This window comes from Manis javanica, chromosome 11, assembly GCF_040802235.1.
Source record: "Manis javanica isolate MJ-LG chromosome 11, MJ_LKY, whole genome shotgun sequence".
In the NCBI taxonomy this organism is placed as follows: Eukaryota; Metazoa; Chordata; class Mammalia; order Pholidota; family Manidae; genus Manis; species Manis javanica.
Window position 1 is genome coordinate 81,488,961 of NC_133166.1, and position 12,561 is coordinate 81,501,521.

At 37.8% G+C, this 12,561-nt stretch overlaps 1 protein-coding gene across 4 annotated transcripts in view; it reads left to right on the forward strand.

Annotated features, from left to right (window-relative positions):
- Positions 1 to 12,561, forward strand: part of DNM3 (dynamin 3) — a 546,077-nt gene that overhangs the window by 438,017 nt on the left and 95,499 nt on the right. For all 4 annotated transcript variants that reach the window (XM_073216760.1, XM_073216763.1, XM_073216762.1 and 1 more), the window contains one exon: positions 1,576 to 1,687. In XM_073216760.1, the coding sequence (XP_073072861.1) occupies positions 1,576 to 1,687 (112 nt within the window). The remainder of the gene's footprint in view (positions 1 to 1,575; positions 1,688 to 12,561) is intronic.

Genomic DNA, 12,561 nt, shown 5'->3' on the forward strand with positions numbered 1-12,561 from the left:
CAAAATAAAGAAATAAATAAGAAAGAAAGGGAGGGAAAAAAACCACATGCACAGTTCTGTAGTCACAACTGTGACTAGTGTTATAAAAGAAAGGCAAATAGAAATACGAAAAATGTATGAAAGAGGAGCTGACCTGTGGGGAAGTGATGTCTGAGGAAGCTGTGACTGGGTTGAGATCCCAAGAAGAGTAGAAACTAACTGTGCCGTAAGGGAAGGAAAGAGAGCTGCATATCTAAATACCTTGGAGGTAGGCATGGAACACTTGAGGAAGTAAATGAAGGTCAGGGATCCTGGAGCAGGAAGAGTGAGGAAATCAATTCAGTCATTCATGTCAAGGTTCCTCTGAGATTCTTAGGGTGGAGAAGTCAGTGGGCAATATGAAATTGGGGCAGGATTGGACATTAGATATAAATATGTGAGCCATCTGAGTTTAGGTGTAAATTGGGGCTCTTAGACATGAATAAGAACACCTTGAGAGAGAATAAGAAAAGGAAAAGATTGTTAATTGTATGAACTGCTGTTATATGTGTAAATTAGATTATTTTTTCTGGAAAGGTGATTGGGAATGTATATCAGTGTTTTAAAAAGTCATCATAACTTTGACCCTGTCACTCTGTTTATAGGAATCCATCCTCAGAAAATAATAATAGTAAATGTGACAGAGTCTTACAGATAAAAATGTTCATTTAAGCATTATTTGTGGTTGCAAAAAAGGGGAAATCACTGAATATTAGGAGGAGGTTAAGTAACTTATACACTTACATTAATGTATATTATGCCATTATATTTGATGTTTCCAAAGATACAGTGGTAGGAATGACAAGGATATAATAGTAAGTGAAAAAGAACACAAAATTGGTCTGTATAGAGAGAAAATATGTGAATGTCAACTGTGTGAAAAATTCATAGAACCAAAGAATATAAAGAAATAGTGAAAAACAGTTGATTGTTACCATGTTTTATTTTTACCTAGTTTACAAATTTTTCAAAATGAGCATTATTATACCTTATGTATTATTTTATTATTAAGAAAAGCAATATCAAATTATACCTTGTCTCAGTTATAAATAAGCATTTATAGTCATTTCACTCTGTTAAATAGTCATTATTGATCTTTCCTTTTCACAATAGTGATGAGCATTTCTGTTTGATTCTAGCATAATATTTTTGGTTTGTATGATTATTGCCATGCATTTTGAAGTTTTATGAGCCAGTTAGACTTGTACTGTAGTTCCAGAAAGGTGATCTAATTGCTAGGCAATAGCAAAGCTGTTCCCCTCAGAACAGCTCCCAGTCCCAGTGTGTCAAATTGAGAACATTTGTATTTCCTTCACATCTTACTGCAGAGCAGTACAAATGACTCTGAGTTATTTAATGTGATGTTTTTTAAAAAAATAATAAATATTAACAAATAGGAATTTACTTATTTTAAATACAGTGAAATGTTTTTGTTTTCCCCAATGACTGTAGAGAACTATCCATTTGGATTGTCGTTTACATCATCATTGTCTGCAGTGATAGAAAATCATTTTTAGTTTGGTTCAAAACTAAGAGCATGACTTTCTTTTACTCTAGGAATGTGTACAAAGACTATCGCTTCCTTGAGCTGGCATGTGATTCCCAGGAGGATGTGGACAGCTGGAAAGCATCTCTGTTAAGAGCTGGGGTTTATCCTGATAAATCTTTAGTAAGTTACATCTCTCTCTTATTTTTTGCTTATTAATCATGGTTAAGGAAACATGCTTCTACATACTATATGCTGGAAAAACTTCTTCTCTTTCAACTTAATTTGGCATACTTTTAACTGATGCTTTGCTTATATTTCTTTTCTATTAGATTTCTATTTTAAGAAGTTTACTATTATATTTGTTAAGGAAAAAGCCCTACTCTGCCGTTATGTTGGTACTACCTGTATCCAAAATTATATCTGTATTCAAACTTGGTTGAACAAAGAAATTATATTGTGATTACCAGTTATCTTTATTAATATACTTTGAGTGTCTTGGAGACAGTTCTCTCATTCAAATTAACAAGCAGACCTTCCATTTGTGTTCCTTGGAAAATGTAATATAACACAGACTAGCCTAGATTTAAACTTCAGAAGTCCTGCCCAGCATATACACACCACTAAACAGGCTCTGCAGATGAGCAACTCTCATTGCTTACTTGATGCTCCCCTCAAGATGTTTTCCCCCAAACTTAAAGTTCTAAGACTGAGCCTTGGGGATTTAGTCCAACTTGATCCTTGTGGTACTTACTTGGCTTTAAATAGATTTGTTCATTTCTAGGCCTGAAATAAGCATAAAGTCTTCTTAAGAGAAAGTCTGAAATATGGGTGCAATGGGAGACAATTGGAGCATCTCTGTGGGGATGTCAGACCTGAACACTTCCCTGAGGTTACATTGGAATTTAACAGTTCTAGGCATAAAGGATTGAGGGCTTGTGCTAAAATGTTCTTCTCATTGCTAATTTTACCTTACACACAGACCTCTTAACCCCATCCCCACCAGCACTTGTGTGGTTACTACCTAAAACGATGAACTCCACAACATACTTTGTGCCCTCTAAACGAGGTGAAATCAGACTCTTCCCTGCTGATACTCAGGTATAGAGGTATCTGTAGATGGACTTTCATAATTGTTGTACAGTTTTTAATCAGTTGTGTACATACATATTTGCATAGATATATACCACTCTAAAGACCACATGTGAGAAACCATTTAAAAAACAAGAGTACCACTTCTACTTTTGTTAATAAGTCTAATCATTACTTATTACTTTTCCCTATCCATTGATGATAGTATGTTTAGTTTCATGAACATTCTAAATTAAAAATGCACATATACTTAATTTTTATTGATTCAGTCCCTAGAGACTCCTGGGCACATGCTTTTTGCCAGACACATTTTAGGCATCAGTGATACAGAGGTGAAAATAAGGTCTTATCTCCCTATCCCCCAAAATACAGACCTTAAGTGAATGAATGACTGTGTAATCATGTGATATGATTTAAGAGGATGATAAGTTCTGTAAGAAAATAAAGTTAAGCTAAATAGATAGGCAGTGAGAGTGATGCACAGGCAAGATTTATCTTAGAAAAGGTGATCAGGGAAGGCCCCGTGATTTGAGTAGGCTCCTGAAGGAAGAGAGGAAGTAAGTGACATGAAAGTCTGAGATTGTCCATGGCAGAGGACTAGCAAGTACAAACCCAGCTCAGTGTCTTAGAAGAGCAAAAAAAAAGTCAGTGTCTCAGGAGCACAATGAGGGAGGACAAAGGTGCTGATAGTTTCCAAGACGAGAGGGGCCAGAGGCAGGTTAGGCAGGCCTTGCAAAAGGCAGTGAGCATTTGAGTTTTATTCTAAGTGACATGGCAAGTCATTAGAGGGTTTGAGCCAGTTAGTGACATAATATTTACATTTGTAAAGCATGGTTATGGCTGGGTGTTATGAGAAACAGTAGAGCATGTGCATTCAAGCGCAGGCATGGTGTCAAATGACCTAGATTGAAATTCTGGATGCTCCTGTACAAGCTGTGAGACTTGGGGAGGTTACCTGTTCTTTTTATGTTTCAAGATTCCCATTTCTGAGATGGAGATAACAAGAGACCCTACCTATAGCATGGTTGGCGGGATTGAATGAGACAATTCAGGGAAACAGCACCGAACAGTGTGGGCAAAAGTAAACCCTCTATTTTTATTTGTGATGGTGATGATGATTATAGTTTTCATCACAGACTAGTTTTTTTAACAAATAAAGGAGGACTATAACACTGGATATTATAATATAGCCCAATGAGTTTGCAAATATTTTGTGCTATTTTCTATCTTCCAAGTATGCTTGGGTATAATATCAGCATGTGTGTGTGTGTGTGTATGTATCTTCTTACATATAACTGTAATGTTTGTGAAAATGTTTCTTAAGTCATGATTTTATCAATTACGATTATTTTAAATGCAGTAGACAGCTGTGTTACTTAAAGAAATTATGCAATGCATCTCTTGTGAGGGAAAGCTGTCTTAGAAAAACAAAATTACCCATCCCTCAGTGAACTATCTTTATTATAACTTTAGATTTTCACATATCCGTAGGTCTACACAAAGAAGATGCTCAATGAAATATTTGCTATTTTTTATCACAATGCTCAATTTTAGGCAGATCTAGAGTTGTCCTACATAATCTGTTTTGACTCTTTTCACATCATTTTTATTTATTTATAAACATACTTTTAGTATAGTTGCTTAGAAGATCAAGACAAAGGAGTTTTTTACTACATGCCAAAGACATGACAGGAAATTAAACTTGGCAGTGTGCCTTGAACATTGCTTTTCTCAGTTTTATTCCTAAACAATATTTGCATTTCTTAAGTATCATGTACTTATACAGGTTATATGACATGATTGCCTGACTTTCACATGTTTAAATGGCAGCTAACTACTGAAAACAATCTTAAGTAGAGTGCTGGTATAAACATTCCATTTGGTGAACACTCATAGACAGGGGCTGGGGGGGTACTTTTAGATGCAGTTATTCCCAGTTTAGAAAGATTTGATGAAGGAGGGAGGTTAACCTAATAACATATGTCTCTCTCTAAGTAAATTTTTAGGATTTCTCATGTGTCATTTTGTTTTTGTATCAATAAACTATTGAGTCAACAGCAAATCAGTTAGTTTCTACCCTAATAAAGAAACATTTATATGTCATACATAGACAGGAGTCTAGGTGCAAGAACCTCTGCTTCTATACAGAATACCTGTCTTTTTGACTGAAAAAACATTCTGCTTAGATCATTTTATAAAATTGTGTAAGTTTGGCTTCAGTTAGATAAAAAGGCATCACCCAAATTTGAGTGAAATGATGTTTTGGGCAAATTTTTCCCAGTAAGGTTGCACATTTTTTATATGCTCTTTGTCCCCATCAGGTTTTTTTAAATCATGTCCACATGATGGGATGTTTTCATGTCATTCAGATCATAATGTTTTGCTACCCCGTTTCTTCTGTCTCTTAGGTCATTTCTCTTAGAGTTTTCTATATATATATATATATATTTTTTTTTTTTTCTTTCCTGCTTTCCCCTCCTTTCCCCACTTCCTTCCTTCCCTTCATCTATCACTGTTATGGTGGGCTCTGGAAATTCAAAGATAAGAAAAGATGCAATGTTTACTTTCTTTGTATGAGTTCCAAGTCTAGTGAAGGAGAGAAATGCAAATAAATAATTACAATGTGTTAAAAACTACAGTGGTTATCTGTATAAAATGCAACTCCCAACTACATGCATTTTCTAATTACCTTTATCCCCTTAGCATTTCTAGATCTGAAACAAAATACAGATTTACCTGAACAGGGTAGTGAGTGCCCTGAAAAGGAAATGAGGAGTCCTGGATTCAGTTTCTCACGGTACCACACTGTTTTACTCCGTGAACTTACATATATCCTCTCTGACCCTCAAATTTAGTATTCTACCAGTCACTTGATCTTTCTGAGAGCAGCCACAGTAGTTTAAAAATACATTTAAATCTGAATTTCAGTTTAGCAGAATTGTATTTCTTTTATTTCTATTTCCTTTGGCCATTAAATTGAAAGATAACCACTGTAAGATTTTATATTATTAAATGAGTGTTGCAAAGTAAAGATGTTCCTAATGGAATTGTTTTTTTTTAATTGAGACAGATAAAAAGGCTACAATTAAAGAATGTTTAAAAGGTTTACTGACACATATATATAAACTTTTCCTTTGAATGTACAGTGAAATGAGGCAGACTTTAAATCAAATCCACTCACATTTGAATCCCAACTCTTGTATTTACTACTTGTATGGCTCAGGGAACTGGCTTAACTCTCCAGTTGTTTATTCCTCATTAAACTCAAAATAACATTTTCCTCTGAGTAATTTTTTTTTAGATAAAATAAAGACTGATGTGTTCAATACCATATAGCCTTTATTATTTTTAATATTGAAAGCCATTAAGGTATCCACATAGCTGTAGTTCCCTTTTCTGTGGAAACTGTCAGTGGGATTTGGGCTTCTGAGGGAGAATTTCCTCAACTGTTGGCTGGTAAATTGCTTAGGGGTGTCTTGAGGTTACGCTGTCCTGTGGTCAGGCTGGCCTCGGAGTGTCTGTTAGTCAGCAGGAGTGAGCCAGAGAGGCTGTCAGGGACAGAGAGGATTCACATGCCTGCCTGCAGATGCTGGCCTGCTGATTGTCTGAAAAAAGCAGCTCACAGATCAGTGCATGCCCTGGAAATAAGTTTGGTAAAAGTTCAGTTTTGCATATCTGTTAAGTCAAACACCACAAATTTATACAGGTAATAGATTGATTGCCTGTATAGATAGATGGTACCCCTTAGAGTATATGATTTCTCAAGAGAAGTAAAATGCAAAAAGTGAAACACCCTGAAACTTCCCCATACCTCGGAATTCAGGACTTTCCCAGTCACAGTGAAAACTTTCAGGACTGTCTTGGAGGTTGAAACCATCCTACAATGAAGTCTTTTGGGGACTTCAGAAATTCCTCTTGGATAGATTCTAAAACAGAACTTTCCTCTGTGGCAAATAACAATGAGGGGAGAGGGCCTCTGTATCAGTCTAGGAGGAGAAAAGGAACGGCCCCACATCCATATAAACATTTGTTAAGAAGTGAAGACCACACCTGTGCGTTTATTCAGCCATCTAATAATACAGAACTGACGGTGCCTGGGCTTGGCCCTCTGCAGGCCACTTTGTTCTTAGCGTCTGCAGCCATGCTTCCCACAGAGTTGAGGGCAGCCGCGGGCCCACTTCTGAGCAGTTCAGGTTTTCTTCAGTGGAGGTGCTCTCAGGGTCTGAACCTACACCGCTGCCACCCAGAATAGGGGAGGGAATTGTAAAGCATGTACTGTTCTCCATTCAGGACTCGTAGGCCTCTCTCAGAGCAGACAGTGGGGAAACAGGCGAGGGAAACCAGACATGGCAAAGCCACACCACGTCCTCTACTTGCAGTTTCTCCTCCTCAAGGAGTAAGGCCCCTCCTCTGTGACATCACTGTTGCCGCTGCAGCAGGACGTCTGCCCTCGGGCAGGAAAGCCAGTCACTCCCTAATGTGCAGAAACTCCTGCCACTGATTTGGTGGATCAAAAGCTGCAGTGCTGTGGATACAATAAACTCCATCTGTTTGAGGTATTTTCAGCAATATTGCACTTTCTGGAGAACCAGGGTCCCCTTGTTCTCTGAAATAGTATTTTACTCTTGATAAAATTCCCCGTGGGGATCTTTATTGCCTCACTGAACAGTTGTGGTATTCTTTACAAAAGACTTTTTTTCCCCCTTCATTCATTTCTGTACTGTTATTTATGTCTCACATAAGCCAGTGCTGTTAACGGATATATCATGGCAACTCACAATGCCAGAGGCTTCTCTATATTATTTTATCAGTGTTTTTAAATTCGTGTTTTTATTAAATCTGATGGCTATGATGGCACTTGGACTAGACATTTCCCCAGAGTCACCAGCTGTCAGTGTTTCCAATAAAACAAGCTCTCCGGCAATCATTGACTACAACTATCCAGAAAATTTCATATGTCTGATTTTCCCCTCCACATCCTCTTTTAAAACTAAATGCCAGATCTCCAGCCCAACCTGTTCCCCCACCCTCTGCTCAGCCTTCTGCACAGATGCGCACACTTTACAAACAGCTCTCTTCAACTCCGTCTCACGGAGGAATTCCGTCTGGGCCCCTTGTTAGAAGAGTTCAGGTCTGTTCCCTGCCCATATCCCATCACGTCTCCCCCGCAGGATCTGACCTTGCGAGGACTCAGGCTGCCCTGGGAGTAATGAATCACCATGTTATTTTTTTAAGCCATATGTGAGTTAAATTGTTTGATATAAATCATACTCGTGTAGTTCCAGTTTGAAACAGGAGAGCCATTTGCCCGCCGCCTGTCTCTGGCTGCTCTCTGTGTCTCCATCCAGAGTGTCCCTTTTAGAAATGACTATATTTTGTGACTAACCTTTCCAGACCCATTTTCTTGAACGTGGCCCGGTGTTTATTTTGGCCGCATCCCCACTATACAGTTTTCACTTCCCATGCCAACCCAAGACAAAACTCATAATTTACAAAATGAAGGAATGGTGCAGATGGAGGTCGTAACTTGGTCTACTTACCCCGTCTCCCCAGAACCACCCACTCCTTTCCTCTGCTCTATTTTCCTTTTTTTTCCACCTTTTTTTGAAACCAAGGATGCAGTGTTTGTTTAAAAATGCATTGGCTGATGAAATTTTCCACTGCTTGGCATCTTAGAGGAGGGGCTGTCAGGAAGGAGCAAGGGGACATGCTAAATACTTTGCCTTTCATGCTAACGGTTCACTTATTACCAATTCAAACCGAGGTTCTTTGGTCAGGTTCCCACACTCCAGTATTCCAAGTAGAAAGAAGGGGAAATCTCTGTCATAATTTTCTGCTGTTATGAATATGTGATTTCATTTAATATAAGTAGGTTCTTTGACTTGTCCGTGAATTCTAAGTGCCGTATGTGTCTGTATAGGATGTCAGTGAATAGTTCAAATTATTTGTTTTGATTTTGCTCTAGCAAAAAAAACCTCATCATTTTAAAATGAATGTATGTTTAACATATTCCTTTTTTGTTTTCTTCCTTGCGGCTGCATGCACAGGGGAACAGCAAAGTAAGTTCTTTGTCCTCGTGCAGCCCCTTTCTCTCCAGCTCCCACTCCCGTCCTGCATGTGTGTTGGCAAGAGTGCTTCTGTGCACGCTGAAATGACTGCTGCCTATGACCATGCACAAATGACACGGGGTGTGCACACGTCGCGGCAAATGCACCTTTGGAATACCTTAATGGCTGCTCTGTTTTGACCCTCTGGAAGGGAAACACTATATTCTTTGGGGTTAGTTATCAGGCACCTCAGAGAAGTCGATATTGTAAGGAAGGAGATCAACACCAAGAGCAAAGATTATGAAGATTTAATAATGAGAACTCTTCTGCAGAAAGGGAACCACAATCTGATAAAACTCAGTGCAGCTGAAGCTTTTGACCCAAAATCAAAGCTCTCATGTTAATGTGCAGTTATAAAAACCCCAAACTGGAGCCTTAAATAGCAGGATGGCTGGCTTTGTTGGCGAAACTGAGCCAGATCAGTGCTCTGGTTTTGAAGGTGCCTTAAAGTGGATGGAGGAGGGTGGGGCCAACATTTGACTTGGCTTCTGCGCCCTTGATGTATTCCGGCTGGATGGAAGCAGGAGGACGTGGGGAGTGGAGGAGGAGACTGAAATGTGTATGACAGATTCGTAAAACTAGGCAACATACACAAATGGTGGAAATTACTTTAATGTTGTTGAAATAGATAAATGAGCTATTTTGTTCATAGGGTTGTCAGCTTGTTTACATTTTAATTCAACTTTTCCACAAGATTAGAACTGTTCACTTATATTAGTTATATGATCGTAACATAGGAAGATGGTCTTAAGTTTAACAGGGTGATTTGTTTTTCATTTTTTCTGTGGAGAATTATCAGTGTTTCATCCCATCAGGTGGCCCACTTAAAATGGGTCTCCTTGAATACAATAAGAATTGAAAAGAATCTGTTGTATAAAGGTCTGCCTGCATATTTAAACCAGCTGGAATTCATCAAAATTGCCGTTCATAAGCTGTACATATAGAATGCAAAACAAATGTGAGAAATCTCGCAGTTTAATTTGAAGGAATGTGCTGTTGTGGAGTAAGTTGACATAGATGGTTGATATTGGAAAAGAGTGACTATAAAAATTTATATCTTGATGTAACTACTTATGGCCCAGGTAATAACATTTAATAAAGTTAAAAATAATGCAAGGAAAGTACAAGATAGGCATTGGTGAAGGAGAAAAGTGGTAACTCAGGCCACTAATAGTTCACTTTTAAAAACAGCAGATAACTTGTAAAATTAAATAAAGATTTCCTACACAAAGTGAAGGATGATATTTCTAACTAATACTACTACTATTGGAAAAACATCTGGACAAAATATGAAACACCCTATTTTGGTTCTTATACCATATACTCTATTTCAGTCCTTGAATAGTAAGTGTGTCTGATCCTGGTCAGTTCCGCTGCAGTGAGTCTTTGTAGTTTGCTTGCTAAGTACCCCGAGCTAATCGCAAGTGCGCTAATAGCAAGTCTGTGCATACTGTAGATCAGGGAACCAGCTGCTGACGTGCTAGGGAGGTACAACCCATAGGCCACTCGAGAAGCATTTATGATTTGCCTCTTTGACCAGTCAGTGATCAACTGATGAGTTAAAGGCATTTGTAAGACTCCCAAAGAAAACACTTCGGTATAGCAGGGGCTATCCGCTTGTTGTGTCTTGCTAGGTCAAGTTCTTCGGGATAATAAACTGTTCAGTTTAATTGAGTTTGCTTATTTTCAAATAATTATAATGCAATCAGCAATAAAACTAAAAAATTCTGAGTTAATGCTCATTATGGTACTTCTAGGGTGATGCAGAAGACCCGCCAGGGTCTCCAGGCACCTGGGGCCACCATCTGTGCTGTGAAAGCTTGGTACAATGCTGTAGGGACCTTGAGGTGCAGTTAGTTAGAATGTCATTTGCAGAATGCCGAAGATGCAAGTGCTTACTGTTTTGATTTTTAAATAATGAGTGGCTGCTTGGGAGGTGCTGATATTTATTGCCCTCAGGCCTTAACTTTGTTTATGTTATAAGTTAACTTTGTTTATGAATAAGTTATAGTTTGTAAAAAAAAAATAATAATGCTAATACTTTTAAAATGTGATCATTCTACTGACTATGGACTCTGGCATGAAAGAGCCTCTGCAGATCACAGACAGTACATCTGCATGCTATTTTCCTTTAGCTTAGAATTTCAGTATAAATGGAAAACACTGGAATACAAACTGCTGTCTCCAGAGTATAGATCTGGAGTCTTCAAAAGGAGAATATGAGGTTCTTTTTTCCTTCTCATGCTGGAATGCTTGTTCTGAGTTGTCCCTAAGGCAACATACCTAACTTTTTGCCTGCCATATACTTGAGCCAGCTGTAAAAGGTGACTCATTTTAGACTCACAATGGCCAATTGTTTATTTAATGAATGGCATTTTCTTATTTATGATACTAACCAGACGTTAAAGAGAATGAAACCTCCTCAATTCTTGTTTCTTTACATGAGGATGAATGAATTCATCTTCCCATATACATTAAATGTAGTGCATACACACACATCCACATCCACACATATATATGCTCAGGTATATGGAACAACCCTACTATTTGTTTTTGCAGTGACAGATAAATTGGCCTGCTTCATCCTTCCTTAGATTATGCTTCGAGTTTCAGAACTAATCCTCTCAACTCCAAGAAAACTACAATAGGTACATACTTAGATTTATGTTATGAATGCATGATGATACAAAACACCAAGATTCACATTCCTCTTTGAGCAATCTATGCATTTTGTTATTTCTCCTTAAAAAGCAGATTTCCCTTTTGTGAAGAGATCACAGTTGCTCAGGAAAAATTTTCCTTCCAGGCTCATTATTTATTTTTCCCTTTGAAAATGTTTTTCTGTTGGCATAGTGATACCCTAAACTGCTTAGGGTAGAGTCTGTTCTTCCTTGGAAGGGTTTCTCTGGACCATGGTTTTCAACTCAGTGTCTTCACAGGGAAGACCAGAATCTACGACTTCCCAAGTCAGTTTTGGGAATGGAAATAAATATATATAGTAACAGAGAGGTTTTTTTCTTTTTTTAGTTTGTTTGTTTATTGAGTACAAATGTAAATCAGAATGTCATTTTCAGAATTGAGGCCTTTAGATAAAAAGTAATCTCCATGTTTTGTCCTAGAGAGAAGACACTTGATTTTCTTTAATTTGATCCCCTCTCTTGAAAGGCATTTCCAGAAATTTAACAGACTTCTAGCTTTACTTCTTTATTAAAGACTTTAAATTTGGTTAAATATCTTTGACACTAAATGAGGCAAATAAAAGGTAGAGAAAAACTTAAAATGGAAGAAATAAAATTCTGTAACACAAGCTCTCAAATTTCTTAATGTTGTTGATTCAGAGATATCATCAAACCTAAAACCTAAGTAAGGTAAATGCTTCAAAAAATTTTATGGGGGAAGCTACATTTAACTTCTTCCCTCTTTTCACCTTAGAAAGAGAAATCCATGATCACTTTACCTGGCTTCAGTCTTTTATTTATTTTATTACTTTTTTAAATGAATTTTTATTAAGGTATCATTGATATACACTCTTATGAAGGTTTCACATGAAAAACATTGTGGTTACTACATTCACCCATATTATCAAGTCCCCTTCCCATGCCCCATTGAAGTCATTGACCATCAGTGTAGTAAGATACCACAGAGTCACTACTTGCCTTCTTTCTCTGTGCTACACTGTCTACCCCGTGACCCACCCCCATGCCATGTGTGCTAATCATAATACCTCTCAATCCCTTTCTCCCTCCCTCCCCACCCACCTTCTCCACCCCTCCCCTTTGGTAACCACTTGTCCCTTCTTGGAGTCTGTGTCTGCTGCTGTTGTGTTCTTTCAGTTTTGCTTTGTTATTATGCTCCACA